This window comes from Myotis daubentonii, chromosome 4 (genome assembly GCF_963259705.1).
Source record: "Myotis daubentonii chromosome 4, mMyoDau2.1, whole genome shotgun sequence".
NCBI lineage: Eukaryota > Metazoa > Chordata > Mammalia > Chiroptera > Vespertilionidae > Myotis > Myotis daubentonii.
The window spans coordinates 90,932,587-90,953,569 of record NC_081843.1 but is presented as its reverse complement, the minus strand read 5'-3'; the positions used below and the strand labels follow the sequence as shown (position 1 = coordinate 90,953,569).

The following is a 20,983-nucleotide window of genomic DNA, read 5'->3' as shown; positions in this document are numbered from 1 at the left end:
GATGTGGGTGCTGATGGGAAGCACAGAGACCTGTAACCCACAGCACGCTGGGGTCTGTCGAATCCGGTAACAACATAGGCTGTATGCCCAGGGTTTTCATTTCACTTTTCAAGTGAATTCATTTTATTGTATTTTACATGAGTATTGGTTCATGCATGACCAATAGTATGTTACAAAATAAGTCCTGCTGCCTCTCAATTGAGCATTTGAGAGGCAAGCATTCAGAGGGCAAGGGTAACCATGGCCTTCTCCATGGGAGAACACATGGCCCACCCACAGGTTGCCACTGCAATCTCCATGACGCAGCCACAGCTGTCTGAGGGTTGAAGGTGCAGCCTGGGTCTGTGACGAAGCCCCCCCCTCCTCTCGCGCCCCGCCCCCCCCCCCCAGGCCAGTGCTACCCTAAGGTGAGGACTGAAGGCTGGCTGGGTGGCAGTGTGGTGTCCTGGAGAGGCAAGGATGGGGTGACTGGGACAAGCCCAGGGCTACACAGATGAGGAGGGGCGCACAGCCATCATTCATGAGGGGGAGTTCGAAGATTTCAAGCTGGGAGGAGGCAGCGGCTCAGAGGAGCTTCCTTGCTGACCGGGAGCCAAGGCCAATGGCCAAGAGGAAATGAGAACTGGGGGATGAGGGAGTTTGGACAACGTGGGAGATAAAAGCAGTCACTGTAAAAGGGGCACAGAGGATATGTGTCCTGTCTCTGCTCTGACACTCACTGCATTACCTAGGCCCAGTTTCTTAGCCTCCCTGTGCCTCAGTTTACTCACCTGGAGATGGGAACCATGCCTGTGCCATGGGACCGGGCAGCCATTAAGCACTCACCAATGTCAGCCTCATCTCAGCGGTGCCACCTACAGGGTCTTGGCTCAAGTCCCCAGTATTCCTTACCCTGCCTTACCCTGCACACGGGCTGAGGGAAGTTGCAGGGGCGAGAACCCAGGATTGGGGTCTCGCCAGGAGAATCAATTGAGAGACAGCAGGTGAGAGGCTTTACCATGAGGGGCTGCAGGTTTGTGAAGCATGGGCCACGTAGCTGGATGAGGAGGCAGCAGGGGAACAGGGAAGACTGAACAGGACGCCTAACAGCCTTACGTGGGTGAGTGAAGAATGAGGTCAAGTGACCAGAGGCTGAGGTTGGTGCATTTGAAACAATCACAGCACACTTTTCCAGGTCCCATCTTGATGAGGGCCAGCATCTTATAAACACTGACCATGAAACCCCAGTCCAACAGGAAATCACCCATTTCCTGAGCCCAGTGGGGCTCTCATCCATGCACTCATCAGCACAGGTCACCGCCTCCAGCCACCGCACTTTCTGGGGCACACCGAGATTTCCTGCGACCTTGCGGAACGCAGTGCTGTGAGGGGCCTCAGTGGTCTCCAGCCGCACCTGCTCGGAGTACCCCCGGAAACCGCTGGAAGGACCGACTGAATGTGCAGTGTGCCGAGGACACCTGCCTTCACCACACTGTCCATGGCTCTGGACACACAAAGGGGCCATGTAGCCTGAGACAAGTAGTTGTGTCACTCACTGGTTTGTAAGAATTTTTATAAACTTCCTCTTAAAGTCTACACATAAGTTACATTTCAAGATACATAATGTTATTTGACAGCTTAAAATGTGTCATATGTTTAAGTAATATAAAAGAAGAAACACATTTCATTTGGGAGTCTAAGTACATAGTATCCCAGAATCAGCCTCTGAAATCACATAGTATCATTTGAATGGTTTGACTGAGCCCGTATCAGCACAGCATGAGAACAGACACTCTTCAATTCCGATTCTCTCATCCATAACTTGGAACCTCAACTAAGTTCTGAATTTGCTGAACCAATGGATGAAATCATTTTCCATTGCCTAAATTTAGAAAATCCCAGAATGTGAAACTGTAGGAAGCACCTTTCCCCTTGAAAGTTCACACACAAACACTACATGATTTCCAAAGTTTATTAAAAATCAAAGAATAGAAAAACTTTACATAAAAATATGTCAATTTTGTTGTTTGCACACAAAAAAAATTGAAACATGATCTCCTTTGTGACCACAGTGGTAGCCAGGCCAATTCATTCCTTCACCATGACGGGGTGGAGCATGGCACCTGTGCGTGTGAATCGAGCTTTAAAATGGGCACCCATGGGACACTGGCCGCCGTCCCTGCAGAGGTGTCCTTAGTGTATAGGGTTACAGTCAATATTGCTAATATGTAGAGATTAGTACAGACCTACATATCAGTTTTATAAATATCTCTTTATCAATAGGTTTACAATTTAAATATTTTTAAATATTCTGATAACTTTCGATCATTAAGAACTGTAGACAAAATGTGCTACTCTATTCTGGAATGCCTCCTAGGGAAGCTGCAGTCACAGCTGGCAGCTCTCAATGATAATGCGGGCCAGTCCTGCTTAAAACCAAACAGACCGTAGACATTTTAAAGCTTGTCCTTGCTGGGTGTCCATCACATTCAGATATCACTCAGCATATCAATCAGGTGTCATGGTAATAAGTTTCTTGCCTCAACATACTCCACTAGTGGACTCCAAAGGCCAACCTCCCTGTAGTGTTCAGCGGGGCCAATACCCCATGTTAGAAATGGGAAGTCAGACCTATGAGATGCAGCTAAATCCCAGGACAATTGTAGTGTTCCAAAAACTCAGGGTTAGGCAGGATGGATATATTCTTGTTCAAAAAAAGGTAACAAAGACAGTGGTTGTCATGGCAGAATACACTTGCATAGTATACCTGTATGCTTCTCAAGTTGGGCGCCAGCCCTCCCAGCCCGACACTGGGCTGTGCTCTCCTGCAAGCATTAGGAATACTCCCCACAGCGAGCTGAGCAGCTGAAGCACTTTTCCTATATTTGCTCTTAACAGAACGAATGCACACTGCTATACAGATTCCTCAATGGAATCAACATAATTCCTTTCTCCACATTCCTAAACTGGGCACCATTGTCCCGTCATGATCCTCACCAGCCCCATCATTACAGGCTGTTATTACTAAAGCTGACTGAAGCATGTAGTTCACATTTTTTTTTTTTTTATAATGTGACAACCTTTTCTCCCCTTAGAAAGTTATACTTCTGGCACTTTAAATGCTGGATTTGTTGTCTATTTTAAAAGAACCAAAAACCAAAATGTTAAAACTCCATGGTCAGAGCGAGACAACAGACAGGCTGGACGGCAGAACCGGCAGGCAGCTGGTCAGAAGACTTGGGGGCCAAACCCCTTCAGAAAACTAGGGGGCAACTCGGCTCCCTCATCATAAATTGAGAGGCTTCCCCTCTGACCCAAATAATAAACATAAAAATAAACCCAAGCCCCTCACTCATGGTGTTTGCAACGGTGCTCACCAGACAACCAGCCAACCCTATGAACCCAACTTAGAAAAGCAACTCGGGAAAGGACCTAAGCTTGTTTAAAAAAAAACTCCCTCTTCCCTTAAATATAACTTATGTGAAAATAGGAAATTAAATAAAAAATATCTGAGTTATTGCACAAATGATAAGTTTTCAATATTTACATAGAAAAACAGTTCTGAAACTTGAAACAAAACGTGAGGGCAGTAAAACAATGTGACCTCCATCCATCCGCCGAGGAAGAGCCGATATGGGGTTGATCTCTGTGGCTCTGACAAAGGTAAGATGAAAACACCCAACCTCGAAGGAACAGACACAGCTGAGAAACAAACGCCCAAGCCGACTTCATCCCCTGCAGCTCCAGGTCCAGACCTGCTTCTGGAAGGATCCTGGGAAGGCAGAAAACAGCGTCCACGTGGAATAAGGCTTCACAGATGAGCACAAGGAGCTGTTCTTTAAGATGGACGTGACCACCACACAAGGAACATGCAGAGTGATCAGCAGCAGGCGTTTGAGGGGCCCGGCTGATGTGCTGGATGCTGGTCTCAGTTCCTGCCAGGCGCCGAGGCCACCCGGGTCAGTCTCGGAAGGGTGGTGGCCAGGAGGCGCCACCAGGAGCTATTATCTGCTGAGACTGACAGGCAGGCTGTCCCTCGTGTGCGTGTGTTTTTTCCTCCTCCAGCTGGTACGGTTATACTGGTGGTGTCCTCGGTTGCCCACAGGGGGTCGCACACCTCCACTGCCCACAGAGCTGTAGCTGCCACCTTGGCTGTGGTTGTGAGAGCCTTTCATGGCCAGCTTCATGCCACTGTGCTGCTGAAGAGATAAAGAGAAACAGCACGATGAAGAGTGGCTTGGGAACAAGAAACACCAGTGCCATGGGAGACTCGCCCATCCCAGCTCCTGTGAGCTCAGCCTCGGGGCAGTGAGCCTAAGCAATGAAGGACCTGGCTGGAGTGATGAGGGACAGTGATAAATGCAGCAAATACAGCCCATGAGGGCCCAGGGGAACACTGGCCTCAGACACTATACCCTGTTCCTACTGGAAGATGCCAGTCACAGCTCTTTCAAACACCTTGGCACTTCACGAGCACAGGAACTTCACAATGGCCCGTTATCTTATTATGCAACAGTTTCTCATGTGTGGGATCTGGACTTAGATGGGCCACGGGGAAATGGAGAAGGGCACTGGCAGGGACCCCGGGGCCTAGAAAGCAAATGAACTTTGAGCCCTGCCAGCCCACCTCGCCCTCTGCCAGGGTGCCAGGCAAAGCACTGGGAGGGAGTGATGCTGCGGGAATGAAAAGCACTGCAAAGAGCCGCATCAATATCTATTCTAAATTCTATTTGCTTCTTGAAAACCAAAGTTTTTAGCACGTAAATTGATACATGGGAAAACAAAATATTCTTCACTTCAGTTTTATGCTAAAAATTTCACTAGACAAATTAAGAGAAATATATTTGGAAAGGAATTAAGCTATATTAAATTTTAAAATAATTTCTTAACACTTTTAAAGTTTTATTTGTTACAAGGGAAAGCAAACAGCTGAATGACCAGAAAACAAATTCCCTTTTAAAAAGTCTCTAGAGCCCTGGCCAGTTTGGATCAGTGGATCGAGTGTCCGTCTGCGGACTGAAGGGTCCCGGGTTCGATCCCAGTCAAGGGCACATGGCCTGGGTTAAGGGCTCGATCCCCAGGAGATCTCTCTCTCCCTTTCCTTTCCTCTCTGAAATCAATAAAAATATACTTAGCCCTAGCTGGTTTGGCTCAGTGGATAGAGCATCAGCCCATGGACTGAAGGGTCCCGGGTTCGATTCCAGTCAAGGGCACATGCCCAGGTTGCAGGCTCGATCCTTAGTAGAAGGTGTGCAGGAGGCAGCCGATCAATGATTCTCTCTCATCATTGATGTTTCTATCTCTCTCTCCCTCTCCCTTCCTCTCTGAAATCAATAAAAACATATTTTAAATGTGTGTACATGTGTGTGTGTGTGTGTGTGTGTGTGTGTATTTAAGTCTCTGGAATTCTCTCTTTGGCAGAGATGGCAATTAAGCAACACCTATCATGAACCTGCTATGGTGGGTACCAGGGGCCTGGGCTGGACCGGAGACCTACCTTATGATACAGATGAGGGCTGGAGAGCGGGTTAGGAGACGCGGATGGAATGGCCGGGGAAGACATGTGGTGCACGGCCTTCAGTGCTGAAGTTCCTTCAACACCAACTTGTCTGCAAGGAATGGGGGCCACACCCAGGGTCGGCGGAGGTATAGTAAACCTAGTCTAGGGAAAGAACCAACAGAGACACCCATAAGGCGCAGAGCCAATACCGGTCAACCATTCCAGGTCTGAGGCCCGGTTTGTGTTTGACTAGAACCTCACAAGATTTTGTTCTAAATCAGAAACTTTTCATGTTCTGAAACCACAATCACAATATGAAGTATAGCTAGTAACCCAAGTCAGAACGTTTCAATATTTATTAAGACCAAATAACAATTCAAAAACTACAGCCATCAGAGTAACTGTCCCTTGAGTCTCTGGAAACAGTCCATAGCAGCAACAGCCTGCAGCTGGCACCGAGGCAGGCGGTCCCTGCCCTCCTCTGTAGTCAAGGACTGCCCCTATTTCTGCATCACGGTCCCGTCACAGCACAGGGTGCTGGCGTGAAGCCTCAGGCTTTCCAAAACTGCACTACTCACGTCTTAGTCCTTTGCCCCACAGACCTCTGAAGAGTGTGACCCTCTTTGCACGTATCTATGTCACTTTACTAGAACACTCAATTATAACCACATTGGAGAAACTGGCTTTACTCTTTAAAGTAAATTAATGTGATGGGTTTTATATATATACATATTCAACTGATATATAATTGGGAAGTTGAAACAAAATTTCGTATTTTGGATATTGTCTTTCAGACTTCTAACTTTGTCTAAATTTTAAAAAGAAAGAACATATTCTAATAGCCAAAGTCCTATAAATATTGCCTGTGTGAAAACAATGTGAAAAGGTCAAAGTGTCTATTACACTTGGTAAGAGTGTAAACTCTGTGATCCTCAGGGGAAACAGGGACAAGTGTCCATTTCTGCCTGAGGAAAGCATCAGTCCCTCTCTCTGACACAACCCAGGACAGTGGTCTCACGCTGGGTATCAATGTAAAGAATGACAGGAATTATATTCTATGAGACCCACAAATGAAGATAATTTCCTACGAGACAGAAATGTACTTTCCAAAGACCTTTAAAGTTCTTTTCCTAAATCAAAGTGTCAGCCACTCCTACAGTTCCTAAGGACCTATCACAGGATGGGCACCAGTGGCCACATACCTGAGTGTTAGTTGTCATGACCAATGTTCTGGAAGTAGTGGACTGAGGCTTGCCACTCGGCATGGGCAAGGCGGTCGGCAAGCTGGCCAGCAGGGGAGTGGGTGCTTGCAGACTGAACTGGTAAACGCTGGGCGTTGTGCAGGGCGGGGTGTCGGAATCCTGTGAGCAGAAAGAACAGGGAGGGCTGTACAGAGGCGACTTCTTAAGGTCACGAAAGAAATGCCTGCAGCATGCTTGCTATGCAAGGTTGCTAGAATCCGTCCATTACTGCTGCTCAACAACAGGCAGCCCAAAGCTGCTCACATTTGCTTCATTTCAAAACTGAAGGAAAATGTAAAGGAAATACAGAAAGGATGCCTAGACTTAATTGTTTTATTTCCAAATAAGTTTTAAAAAAACTATTCAAGGAAGTCCACTGTAATTCTACCGTCAGTAGCATTACCATTTATAAGGGGCCACATGGGCCACTGAGAATGAGGCTCACAGCAGAGTGGGGACCACTCATTGCAGACCTAGGGTGGTGTCACATACACAGAGAGAGTGATAAAAACTCCCTGCTATGGATGCTTTCCACAGACACAGACCTCCCAGCTGACACACTCACAATGTCACTTCCAGAAAGTGAAGACACGGAAGACGCAGAGGAGCCCGAGGAGAGAAGCTGGGGGCAGGGCAGAGACAAGGTCAGGTGCTGGGTGTAGGGTGGCTCCGGCTCTCGGCGCTGGGGCTGCTCCCCATCACATGTGTTTATTCGCTCTTTTATCTTAATTCTATTGTCTGTGGAAGGAAAAACACAGCCTAGGTGAGTCATTTTTCTAGGAGCGCAGACATGTGGGCCTGATGGGATAGCCACCAGTCACAGATGTGACTGAGCCTTAAAATGATGCTAATGAGGCTGACAAATTGAATTTCTAATTCTATTTAATTAATTTTTAAAATTATATTCTAGTTATTAGAAAACATTTAAATATATTTGAAACAACTTGCTATGTAAAGAGTTTTCAACTATACATTTTATGAAATCTAAACACAGATCAAATATTTCTGGTGGAAATTTAACATGCTAATTGGGATATGCTATAAGTATAAATACACACTGGATTTCAGCTCTTGTATGAAAGAAGGTTCCAAAATATCTCAATAATTTTTATATTGATTACATTTTGATATGTTAGTATTTGAACACTAAATTGAATAAATCATATTATCATGTTTTACATTTTTTAGGCAGTTACTAGAAACTTTAAAATTCCATGTGGCACACATTATATTTCTTCTGCGTAGTGCTGACCTAAGTCTTATAGTTTTAAATTAAACTCAAAGAAAAACTAGGTATTTTTCTTAGTGTGAACAATGTCCCAGGAAGGAACAAAGGGGATACTCCTGCATGAATGGTCAGAAGGTGAAAGGTGACTGACTAAATTAATTTCTCACCAAGGTCGGGAGCTGGGTGGACCTTGCTGCCCCACTTCTCCTTGATCCACCGCCGGTAGTCAATCACTTCCTGAGTTACCTTGACGATTCTTCCTAAAGTACTACAAAAGGACAAGGAGGGACATCAATATAGCACAACAGGACTGTGAATCCATGAACCCTTTTCACTGGCTATTTATACTTTTAACAAAATATTGCTTTCCTAAGTGAAATACAGGAAAAAAGCTAAAATAAGTTTTAAAAATACATGGCTTCTGATGTTTGAGCCTAAACGTACTTTGAGATCACAGTAGAGTAAAAGTGGATTCACTTATGTAGAAGTTCTTGAACCTAAATGATCTGCAAAAGACTATTAAAATCCTATGCCTAAGTAGGGAAGTCCACCCTCCTCACCCGCCATAATCACAAAGGTCTAAAATTCCCACTTCCCCTGCACGGTGAGAATGGGAGACAGCGCACCCACCACAGGGCCCCAAAGTGCTGCCTGAAAACACTGAGTGGACTGAGGCACAAAACCCATGACAGGTCTACCACCACCAGCGCTGGGTCTCCAAACCTACGTATTCCATAACCCGCCCAAGGAACAGAGCCAATGGCACTTTCAACTACCACTTGTGACAATCATACTATTCTTTTCATTCCCTGCTCTCACTTCTCTCTCTCTGTCCCCCAATCCCATCACCTCCACCACAACACCATAATCTGCAGGCAAATATAAATATTTCTCACTAGAAGTAAGTGTATATTATAAGTGTTCCAGAATGGAGAATGATGGATAGTTGTGCCTGAGAGAGAAGGGATGGGGCATGCGGACTGGGATACACATTCATGTAGAGCTGACTACCCAACATTTTGAAGACTCCCTCAGAAAAAAGCATCAAGTTCCAAAGTTTTAAAAGCCAAGAATCACCTCCCCAAAACAAAATATTTGGGGGGGGAGGGTGCGGGAAGGGGGATGCTAGCTCCTCAAATAAGAAATTTTCAACTCTTATCCTTGGATGAATCAAATAGAGCCATCCTGAATTCCTAAAAGGTCTTCCTTTTCTGATATTTTCAAGTTTTACTAAAATTTGGTGGCACATACATTAGAAAACTTCATGGAAACAAACGACAGAGGCTAATAAGGGTGCAAGGACCATGCCCTTCAGCTGTGAACCCAACAAAGGTGTAGAATGACTTCTGTTACCTTTCCGAATCTCTGTTTGGATAGGACCTTGCAAGCGGTGACACAGCATGACTGAGTACAATGTACGCGTAATCAAAAACCTGCTTCACCTGCATGGCCCCATAAGAGCTCCGGCCAACATCATTTCCTGAAACAGAAAGGCAGCTGTAAAACTCTACCAAACATTTGAGCCATTATCGATGTTTTTTATTTTCTCATATAAAGTTATTCTGAATCAGGCCCTCACCACTCAAACATATCCAGACCCCCAGAGCTAAGCCAGATCACGCACCTGCAAACACACATTAGTTAATCACCACATGGCATCCCACGTTGTTCTTGAGCTGAGGGGCCTGATCTGCATCATCAGATCAGAGTCTACCTCCATGAACAGAGATGTCACTCACAGAGACAGAGTGACCATTTATGAAAAAGTCAAGTAACTCCCCAGGAGGCAAAAAACACAAGTGGGCCAAAGCAGCAACCTGAATCAGGCTGCCATCACACTGACTGAGAGCACACTGACTGCAGTAGGCAGTTAACCTGAGGCCCACAGAGCAAATCCTCGCGAGCAAATCCTCTCGGATAGAATGTTCAGGTCTGAACTCTGGGTGTTGGGTAGTAAATCAAATAAAGCTGCCACTGAAGTCACCAAGCAAGTCATAGTCAAGGAGCTTAACCTTAATTTTAATTTACATGAAATTTCTTCACAAGCCAGATAAGGATTTTTTTTAGAAGCTGTATTCTGAGTATTGGAACAGTATCTTTTCCATACTTAATTATATAATACTAGAGGCCTGGTGCACGAAATTCATGCACGGGTAGGGTCCCTAAGCCTGGCTGGTGATCAGGGCCCATCGGGGATTTCCTTCCCCAGGCTGCTGGATGGGGCCTTCCTTCATTCCACGCTGCTCCTGGTGGTCAGCACACGTCATAGCGAGTGGTCAAACTCCCGAGGGGACAATTTGTATATTAGCCTTTTATTATATAGGACTAGAGGCCGGGTGCATGAAATTCAGGCACCGGGTAGGGGGTGGAGGGGGTGAGGGGTCCCCTCAGCCCAGCCTGTGCCCTCTTGCAGTCCAAGAGCCCTCAGGGGAATGTCCGACTGCCGAGGAGGTGGGAGAGGCTCCCACCACCGCCACTGCGCTTGCAGCTGTCAGCCCAGCTTGTGGCTGAGAGGAGCTCCCCCTGTGGGAGTGCACTGACCACCAGGGGGAAGCTCATGCGTTGAGCGTCTGCCCCCTGGTGGTCAGTGCGCATCATAGCGACTGTTCGTTCCAGGTCGTTCAGCCCTTAAGGTCAATTTGCATATTACCCTTTTATTATATAGGATAACCTAGTGATATAGTGGAGTTTTTGTTTTTTAAGTACATTTTAGCAAACACTGAAGACAATGTTTAACTTATTCTGTGTTTAACTTACAAACATGGACAGATGATGAAAACCTGCCACACCATGCTGCCGGGAAAATCACTACTGAAAAGGCATGGCATAAATCATGGCATTTACGAACAACAGAAGAGTCAGTATGTTTTCTTTAAAAAAAATTTAAGAAATAAATTTTGTACCCCAAAAGCCATAAAACAAAAATCATTAAATATGAGGACATTAAATAAATATATATATAGAAGCTAAACAATAAAAAATACCAAACCCAAAGAACGTATATGCATAACCCATGGACACAAACAGTAATGGGGTGAAGGTCTGGGGGGAGGGCAGGTGTGGGGTGGAGTGGGTCAATGGGGAAAAAGGGGGACATATGTAACATTTTCAACAATAAAGATAAATCCAGGTGCAAATGACAAACTGGGAGATAAAAGTACAGCATGTACAACAAAGAAAGACTTCCCTAACTTACAGTCTCACAAAATTGGTAAGGGAACAGTCCAGCAGACACATGACAAAGCACATGAACTCACACAAAAGACATACAAAGGGGCAGTGTACCTGGAGCTGACATCTCCACCACCTTTTCTGTCACCTGTCCGTCACTGACTTTATCACCAACAGTAAGAACAGTGTCTCACCTAATAGATGCTCAATAAACATTTGTGGAATTGATAAATAACAATGTGCTTAACCTCACTATCATTAAAGAAATGTAAATTAAATGAAAATTTATATTGCATGATTTTATCAGATTGGCAAAAACTTAAAAAACTGTCACAAAGGTTGGGAATAAGAGCACCCTTAAAAACAATAAAAGGAATAAAACTGGAAAACTGGAGACCTGCTTCGTTCGGGTTCTTCAAGGTGGCTGGCAATCTTTGTTACTGAACAGACCCTACTCATATAAAAAAGAGGGTCTTGGATACACTGTTAAGTAAAAAACAAATTGCAAATCTGTTTGTATTATATTATGCCATTTTTTATAAGGCTGCAATATATGTAAAAAAAAAAAAAAAAGGGGGGGGGGAGAAATATACACCAAAATGGGAGGCGAGTATAGCATACTTTGCTCTTTCTCTACTACATACTTCTGGGAATTAAATGGTTTATGATAAATATGTAATAGTTTGATAATAAAATATAAACTTTTTTTCTTAATTTTCACATTCTACATCTTTCTGGTTGACTACAGAATGTAAATAAAATTGCAACTTTGCAATAAGTAATTAGAAGCATTAAGTAAGGAATTGTAAATTGTCACTATTAACTGTTAGGACAGTAGGAGTCCTAATGAACTGCCCTTGGCTGCCAGGGCCTAAGGATACACCACCACCACCACCACCACCACCACCACCACCACCACCACACCGGTACACCAGGGAAGGGATGCCCCTGCATGCTTGGGGCAAGATCAGAGCAAAGTGCCATTACCAGGCAGCAAGGGGTCCTCAATGCACAGCATCGAAGGTCTATACCCGCTGGTCATGGCTTTCATGATCTCTTCTTTGGCAATATAGGCACCTCCTTCTTTTATTCTAATACCAGTTTTCAAGTAATTAAAATTTCTTCCATAGAGTTCAAAAAATTCTACAAGAAGCATTCCAAGGTTTTCATCAGCTCTCCGGGCATCAATTCTTGGATGCAACTGTAAAAGCAATGGATTCAAGTCATTTCTAAAGAAGATTGCATGTGATGAAATCTGCTACCTAGTGATCTCTTCTAGGACCGCCCTCAGCAGCACCCACTCACCCAGAGGCATTGGGACGCTCAGAGCAGTTGCCAAAGTCAGTAACAGAGCCTGGTCAATAAAGAGAATTCAAAAGAAATAAAACCTTCTAGCTGAACGTTTTTATTATACTTCAATTCTTTGAAACTGGTAATCTCTACAGCAACTTCCTACAAACACAGACATCTGATTAACCACAAGTTCCTAATCACTGATGAGTGGGCCATATTCTGCACAATTTAGGGTCATCTAAATAAGCAATTTTCAACGGGTGTGCCACAGAATTTTTAAAACATGCAATACCTAACTATTCAATCAGGGGCATTGATCTCTTCTCCCTTAGATCAGGGGTGGGAACCTTTTTTCTGCCAAGGGCCATTTGGATATTTATAACAGCATTTGTAGGCCATACAAAATTATCAACCTAAAAATTAGTCTGCTATATTTGGTCAAACATTTAATTAACTCACTCCTAATTCCTTGCCAGGGCCACATCAAATGATTTCTCGGGCCTTCTATGGCCCACAGGCCGATGTTCCCCACCCCTGCCTTAGATTGTCAAATGAAAAAAAAAAATTACAACAGCCAACACAACAATAGTCATCCTATGTGAATGAATCAAAATTATACATATCTTTTTTTGTCAGATTGGCAAAAAATATAACATTTTTTGGTGTGTTGCAGAACTTAGTAACTAGTTTATGTGTACCATGAGATGAAAAAAGTTGAAAATTGCTAGTCTAGATGGTGGAAGTGATTTTACAGATTCTAATCTAAATTTCATTGTTCCAAAATACAACCAAAAGGGGGCAGCATTAGATTAAACAGTATCACAGAAAACCAGAATACAAAAGGATTAACATTAACTGTGTACAGTAATTTAGTATTCTATCATAATATTTATAGCAAACTTGTCATAGAGATTAGCATCAGCCTCAGTTTGGCGCCACAATTTCTTTAAGTGGGTAATGGACTTTTTTTTAACCTAAGTCACTGTCTACTAACACCTTCCTGAGTAACTGATTTAAGAGACCCGAATCTGAGCAATGCAGGCCTGTGCTGCCCATAAGGAAAGCCACGAGCCACATATGGCTATTTATATTTAAACTAAAGGCCCGGTGCACGACATTCATGCACTGGGGGGGGAGGGGGTGTTCCTCAGCTTGGCCTGTGCCTTTTTTCACATTCCAGGAGCCCTCAGGGGATACCCAACTGCCAGCTTAGGCCGCTTAGGGGGAGCAGGTTTAAGCTAGCAGTTGGACGTCATTAGTGCTGCTCCAGAGGCAGGAGAGGCTCCCACCACCACTGCTGCGCTCGCCAGCCGTGAGCCCAGCTTCTGGCTAAGCAGCACTCTCCCGATGGAAGCACACTGACCACCATGGGGAAGCTCCTGGGTTGAGCGTCTGCCCCCTGGTGTCAGTGCACGTCATAGCAACCAGTCATTCCATTGTACAGTAGATTTGCATATTACCCTTTTATTATGCAGGATAAATTAAGACCAATTAATTAAAAATTCCATTTGTCAGTCTTGCTAGCAACATGGCCAATGCTCAGTAGGCATCTGGCCCGTTGGCCCATGCTGGACTGCAAGGGCAGAGAGAACACTGCCAACTGCATAGAGTTACACTGGATAGCACACAAAAATAAAAATCCTGATAGAAGCACAATTTACAACACAGAGCTCCATGAGGAATCCTAAAAGTATTTTTAGGGTTCATAACTTTAACTTCTGAGGATTTGCATATTCCAAAGGCACAAGTGTAGCATTCTTATTTTTCCTTACCTTACTCTCCTTCTTATTCCTTGCCTTCTAGTCAAAATAAAATACCTGAGGATTACCCAGGACAAGGCTGGGTTTTCTTATCTCAATTAGCCATGAAATGAACTCAGGTGCTACAATTCAGTTTTGAGGTAGGAGGGGCAAGACACTAAAGCAGCGGTTCTCAACCTGTGGGTCGAATGACCCTTTCACAGGGGTCACCTAGGACCATCGGAAAACATACATAATTACATATTGCTTTTGTGATTGATCACTATGCTTTAATTATGTTCAATTTGTAATAATGAAAATACATCCTGCATATCAGATATTTACATTACAATTCATAACAGTAGCAAAATTACAGCTATGAAGTAGCAATGAAAATAATTTTATGGTTGGGGTCACCACAACATGAAGAACTGTATTAAAGGGCCACGGCATTACGAAGGTTGAGAACCACTGCACTAAAGAATGTGGAGATGACAAAGACAATCCCACCCATGCTAGGCAAAGCTCCTAGGTCACAGGAGAGCTGCAAGGATCCCATGGGGTAATTAAACAAAAGGCACTTAGCCAAGGGCAATAAAAGTAAGGAGTTGTCATTATTACATGGCTACTAAAATAGTTCACATCAGGAATACAGACAGTCCTGGGGTTACATCAGACTCGACATATGTCATTTCATAGTTACATCGCCATCTCCCATTTATTTATAAAAAAAAAGTTCCGTCATTTTGATGTATGTACATATGTGCTTTGTTTTTTATTATTTATTTACCACAAGTAAAGGTCAGGAATTGTTATCTTCCTTTTAATTTTTTTTTACTGTTTCACTTCATTACTGCTGTGTATGTGCTCCATGTGAGTGATGTAGGTGGTTATGTAGGTGGGTTCGGACTTACTGCAAAAATCGCGTTACGTCACACCATAGGAACGGGTCTCCGACGTAACCCGAGGACATACTGTATATGACAAAGTAAGCTAAGAAGAGATGGTTGTGTTACTTCAAAATTATATTCAAAAATTAGGGAAGAGTGGCTATAAGGGCAGCATTGTGGAGGCGAGAGTAAAAGACATGTCAATGGGATTAAAACTGTAGAAAAATTCCATTTTCCCTCTTTGTATAGCATCTCTGCACAGACAGGCCAAAGAAGTCAAAGTAACTGAAGGCAGTGCAACCAGGAGTTGTACTGACTACTAGCAATTTTCCTGTTTTTACCATATACGGTATCAAACTTTTTTCTGAGATAGTTTTCAGTATAAATCATAGTCAAGCACCAAGAACAATGTTTTTATTGTATATCAAGGTATGAAAGTTTTCTAAATGTATAGGTATTTCCTCGAGTTTAGACTGATATACACTTAACTGACAACCAGATAAGCCCTCCCTCCTCTAACAGTTAAGTCAGCTACAAAATAAACTATAAAGAACAGTAGGAAAGAAGTATTCATCAAAATAGGGTTTTATTATGAAAATTAGAAGTCAATCTCTTCTAAACCAAAACAGAGTAGTGGAGGGAGAGGAGGACAGCTGGGACCCACACAGCAACTGGTCAGAACACCCACCGTGGAAGAACCTAGTCCTACTGGGGAGAAAGCCCACTCACCTGTAGAAAGCTAATGGCCATTAAAATTAGGCTATATGAGCTAATTCCACCGGTAAAAACTTCATTCAGGTCCCTCTGCAGGAGGAACTGTTTCAATACTAAAATCAAGTAAGGCAGCAATGAATATTTCTGTAAATTCCAAAAGAGAAATATTTACTGGTTAGTTTATATACCTTGAAGACTTATTACATAGCAAATTTTACATGGTAGAAAAGAAAGCTTCCTCAATCCTCCTGCCCCTTGGAAAGCTCTAGGCCAGTGATGGCGAACCTTTTGAGCTTGGCATGTCAGCATTTTGAAAAACCCTAACTTAACTCTGGTGCCGTGTCACATATAGAAATTTTTTGATATCTGCCACCATAGTAAAACAAAGTAAATATTTTTGATATTTATTTTATATATTTAAATGCCATTTAACAAAGAAAAATAAACCAAAAAAATGAGTTCGTGTGTCACCTCTGACACACGTGTCAAAGGTTCGCCATCACTGCTCTAGGCTCATCCTCAAAGGGCTCATTAAGATCCCATTGGGGAGCTCCTCCCCAGTTACAAGGTGGGGAAACTTGCACAAAGAAAAACTCAGAGAATAAATGAGTACATTTCTTCAAATACTTCCCAGGGCTTGCTGCCAGGCAGAGGGCTATGCAGGTGAAGGGAAGGAAGGATGCGACAGTGATCAAGGGAAGGTCCTGGAACCAATGCAAGAACCTCCAACACTCAGAGGCACCCAGAGAAAAGCAGAGGAGGTTGGAGGGGGGAAAGCTTATGAGGCAGGGGACAACAACAGGATGAGTGTCCAGACCTCCCAAGGAGAGAGCAGGGTGAAGGTAACAAGGAAATTCACAGGCGGGAGAAGGGGTGGGAGACAGAGGAAACTTCTGTTGTTTTCATGTCTGTGGGGTAGAAATGAGCTCTCAGACAAGACATGATGTAAAGGAAAAGAGAAACGGAAGGAGCAAGGTCCCTGAAACTGTGGGAAGAAGCAGCACCCAGACTACAGGCAATTGAAACTACAGAGCTGTTTTTCAGTTGAGGATAAATAACACAACTGTACAAGCTCTATTATTATGAACAATCAGTTTAAGTTTTTAACATTTGTAAGAGAAACAATACCCAACATAACATCTTAAGTCCCTGATTTTTACTGTGTTAACTTGCTAATGGCAGTACCTTCATATAATTCTTGATGAACTCTGCTGCCCGGACCCCAGTCTCCATGTTGAAGCTGATGTCAACTTTAACTTCAGTCTCCTGGTCTGTGAGTTTTATTATTGGTACCTGCAAAAGTTTAATTTGAAAAATTGTGCTTCAATATGCAACATTCTCCACAGTCAGGCATCAAAATGTTTCCAAAGTTGTACAGAGGCTTTTAAAAAATTATTTACAAAATGGGCTTAGAGATCATAAACCCAAAATTTTAAAGATGAGAAGAAAAGGGACTTTTTGCCAGAGTTAACCTCTAGTCCTTAGAACCCAAGACGCCCCACCCCCCCACCCCAGCAACACCTCTGCCCAGCCCTGCTGGCATGACTCAGCATCTTGCCAGTGATCAAGCATCCATCATGGCCACTATCTGCTTCTGCCAATGAGATGGGGCAAAGGGGAACAGGTGCTGAGGGAAGGAGAAAGAGGGGTAGAAGGCCCGGGCTCCACACACCTGCCTACCACATGGAAAGGCCAAATAAGTCCCGGTTCCACCACAAGTGCCTGATTATCGGCAGGAACTCCTGTCCCCAAATTATGTTTGCTAGAATTTCTGAAAACATTCAAGAGAACTTCAAAGCCATTTTTAGAATTATAATTTGTACTGATGTTGTTTCTCCAAACAATTCTATTATGGGTTTCAATCTTTAAAACAAACTAAAAAAAAAAAAATCCCCCCTAAAAAATCTATTTATATAAAGAGGCAATATGAAAATTAGGCCGGGACGCCATAATGGGTCATGACCAGACAAGAGGAGGTTGTGCACTCAGGTGAGGCCCCGAGCGGAGACGGAGACGGAGACAGACACAGGGGGGCCTGCCCGAGCCGGCACGGCGGCTCCGCCGGCCCTGAGCGGACACAGGCAGGAGGGCCAGGGAGGCCTGGGGCTGGCCAAGCCGCCGTGACTGCTCAGGCAGCCCCAGAGTGGACACAGGCAGGGGGGCAAGGGGGCCTGGGGCGGAAGTCAGGCGCGGGTCCCGGCCACCCACAGCGCCAGTCAGGCCTGACTCCCACGGTGGCTGGCACTGTGCGAGTCAGACCTGGGTCCCAGCTGCCCATGGTGCGAGTCCGGCCTGACTTCCATGGCAGCCTGTGGGGTGCCTCCTCGCACAGCGGGAGGTGAGGCGCCTCCTCGCGCAATTTCAATCATGTGCTGGGCTTCTAGTCAGAGAATAAAAGGCCATTTTGAAAATACTCATCAATAGAAATTATCACCAAAAGGCACTCAAAACTGGCCTCAAGACTGGCCAGTGTGGCTCTATGATTAAAGGTCAACCTATGAACTAGGAGGTCATGGTTCGATTCCTAGTCAGGACACATGCCTGGGTTGCAGGCTTGATCCCCAGTAGATGTAGCAGCCAATCAATGATTCTCTCTCAGCATTGATGTTTCATCTCTCTCTCCCTCTCCCTTCCTCTCTGAAATCAATAAAAAGACATTTTTTTAAAAAACTGGCCTCATAAAAGATGCCCAAACAATCATTTAAATCATCCCCACCCCCAAAATTGTGTTTTTCCAGAAGAAAAGGCAATGTTTTAGTCATTCAGCCTCTACGGACTAAAAAGGCTGCATTCCCTTTACCAAAACAAATGGGATCTAGCTAAAGGTTTAAAATGTCCAGAAGTCAATAGAGACACAGGGTTTTCAGTGCACAACCTGATTTAACATGCTCCCCTAGGCCAACTGCCACGGACACCCGGTGACAGTGGACCTCTGGCAGCAGAAGAAAAGGCGTGGCTGTTAAGCCCACCCTGGGCTAATTACCTAACCTCTCTGTGCCTCAGTTTCCTCACCTGTCAAATGTGAAAAATAATAGCTTCTGCCAATGAGAATGCCTTGGAGGATTAACTGAGATAATGCCTGTAAGTGGTTTAAAAAATGGCCCACACTTATCCATGGTGCTAGAAGGCAGGTGAGCAAATGGCTCCACTACATGAGCAAGATACAGCTTAATTTCTGACAATTTTCTTAAAACTAGAAGGACTTAGTCTGGCTTCATACAGGTTGAAACAATTTAAAAATGAAATGTTAGCCTGTAGTCTAGGTGAGCTAATAACTATCACACAACAGGCAAGTAACTTACAGTTCCTGCACTGTTTCTAATCTTGGACTTAGAGAAACCTTGACACACATGCTTCAAAATCAGTCTCATCTTCCAACTCCTCCCAAGATAAGAGGTTTTTCATAAATGTGTACTTTTAGAATGAAACAGGTAAGTATTTCTTTCTGAAGTATAACTTGGAGAATAGTAATCTTTTTCTATGTAATAAAAGCCATGGTTTAATCATTCAGTTACATACTCCAGAAAGGACAGCAACTGAACACGTCTCGTTTCAGGTACTAACATCCTTTCCTCACACACTCTAAGACAGCGGTTCTCAGCCTGTGGGTCAAGACCCCTTTGGGGGTCGAACGACCCTTTCACAGGGGTTGCCTAAGACCATCGGAAAACACATATATAATTACATATTGTTTTTGTGATTAATCACTATGCTTTAATTATGTTCAAATTGTAACAATGAAATTGGGGGTCACAACATGAGGAACTGTATTAAAGGGTCGCAGCATTAGGAAGGTTGAGAACCACTGCCCTAAGAGAAGTCAACAGGCATGTATCTCAGTGCCGGGAACAGTCGGATGCTCTCACAACTTGTGATTCGGACTGTCACTGAACCGGTTCTCAGCTGGTGACAACAACTAGAAAGCACATTTACACCAAAAGTAGAGAAGTCTTCAGAAACATAACCAATCCCTGCTGCAGACAACCCATTAATCACCCCGGCATCGGAGCAGGCCTCCACTTACTGTAGCTTTGTCCAGAACTTTGATGGAGCCTGGCTCAGCCACGTTGTGCTTCCTCAGGGCCTGCTCCAACAGCTGGAGAGGAGGACGCTCCCATTTTCCAAAGACCACTAAGTCGATGTCACTGGACAAAAGGAAAGTGGCCATAAACTGCTGCTCACCTCACCATGCGGTAACACAGACATCTGGGATGGGCTGGTGCCACAGGCTGCACTCCCATCTCCCTCAAGGTAACCCTATTACCGATATCCCTTTCAGGGAGAGAAAATGTAGCTTATGAAGTAGTATTTGTAACATAAAGACTGAAAACAAAAAGGCTGACAGAATCTCCCAACATCACGAGGTAATAAGGGACTGAAATAAAGTGTCTGCCCCTCTGAGGTTTCTGGGCCCTCACTCTGTGCTGTATATGCTGGGTCACTCATGCTGACCCGGGACTCCTGGACTCCTTGAAGCTATTCAATTCCCCATTGGCCCTGCCAATGCCCACTCCAAACCCTGAGATTACACCCTCTTTAGTCTCAAAATACTAACAGGGGGTTAACAAAAAAATAGACTTTAAATGAAACAATGTACATAAATTGATTTGGATATTGAAATAGTCCTTGATAGGTGCCGGGGTTCTTGTTCCAGCTGTGTGTAACTTAATAAAGAGTCCAGAAATGAAGCATAATTTTGAAAGGCATTATAGGGAGTCAGAGGAGCCTAGCTAAAGAAACTTAAGATGATCTTGTCTCAGGACCCCTTGCTTTTTATTAACACAAATTGTCCTAAGGCAATGTGGAGATATACATATCAAAGGGTCAGGTTTAGTATACAGTGTCCATTGTCAGATTATCAGGTTTTGGAGAAACTGCCTAAGGCTACTCAGGTGTTTGGCCAGTAGGAGGCAATAACATGTAGATTGAGATGCCCTTAGCTGTCTGGCAGCAAGCAATCATTTTTGCATCCTTTTCAGGTTTGGGGAAATGCCCTTCAGCCACTCCAGATTCAGCCCTGCTGTCATGCTGGAATTGGCTTTCAGGAGATAGGGAAACACTGAAGAATGACTTTAGCATGTAAATTTGTTTGACAATTTTCTGTCAAATACACAGCTTAATGAGTATTATTTAATAAATTTTGCTTGAATCTTCATGAAAATATGAGATCAATTTTTCAAAACATCCGAAAATATAAGCGGGATGTTTTCTATTGCATTTTCTTCCCC

General features: G+C 44.0%; 1 protein-coding gene across 7 annotated transcripts in view; it reads right to left on the bottom strand.

The window, feature by feature from the left end:
• Positions 1-1,937: 1,937 nt before the first annotated feature.
• Positions 1,938-20,983, bottom strand: part of TENT4A (terminal nucleotidyltransferase 4A) — a 41,625-nt gene continuing 22,579 nt past the window's right edge. The window contains exons 4-13 of one of the 7 annotated variants that reach the window (XM_059694676.1): positions 19,780-19,900; positions 16,941-17,048; positions 15,771-15,899; positions 12,107-12,320; positions 9,302-9,428; positions 8,116-8,216; positions 7,286-7,458; positions 6,682-6,840; positions 5,477-5,641; positions 1,938-4,175 (exon numbers count right to left, since the gene is read on the bottom strand). In XM_059694676.1, the coding sequence (XP_059550659.1) occupies positions 3,984-4,175; positions 5,477-5,641; positions 6,682-6,840; positions 7,286-7,458; positions 8,116-8,216; positions 9,302-9,428; positions 12,107-12,320; positions 15,771-15,899; positions 16,941-17,048; positions 19,780-19,900 (1,489 nt within the window). In that variant the 3' untranslated portion in view covers positions 1,938-3,983. Of the gene's footprint in view, positions 4,179-5,476; positions 5,642-6,681; positions 6,866-7,285; positions 7,459-8,115; positions 8,217-9,301; positions 9,429-12,106; positions 12,321-15,770; positions 15,900-16,940; positions 17,049-19,779; positions 19,901-20,983 lie in introns of those variants that run through there. The other 6 variants (XM_059694675.1, XM_059694678.1, XM_059694677.1 and 3 more) reach the window with 6 other exon arrangements.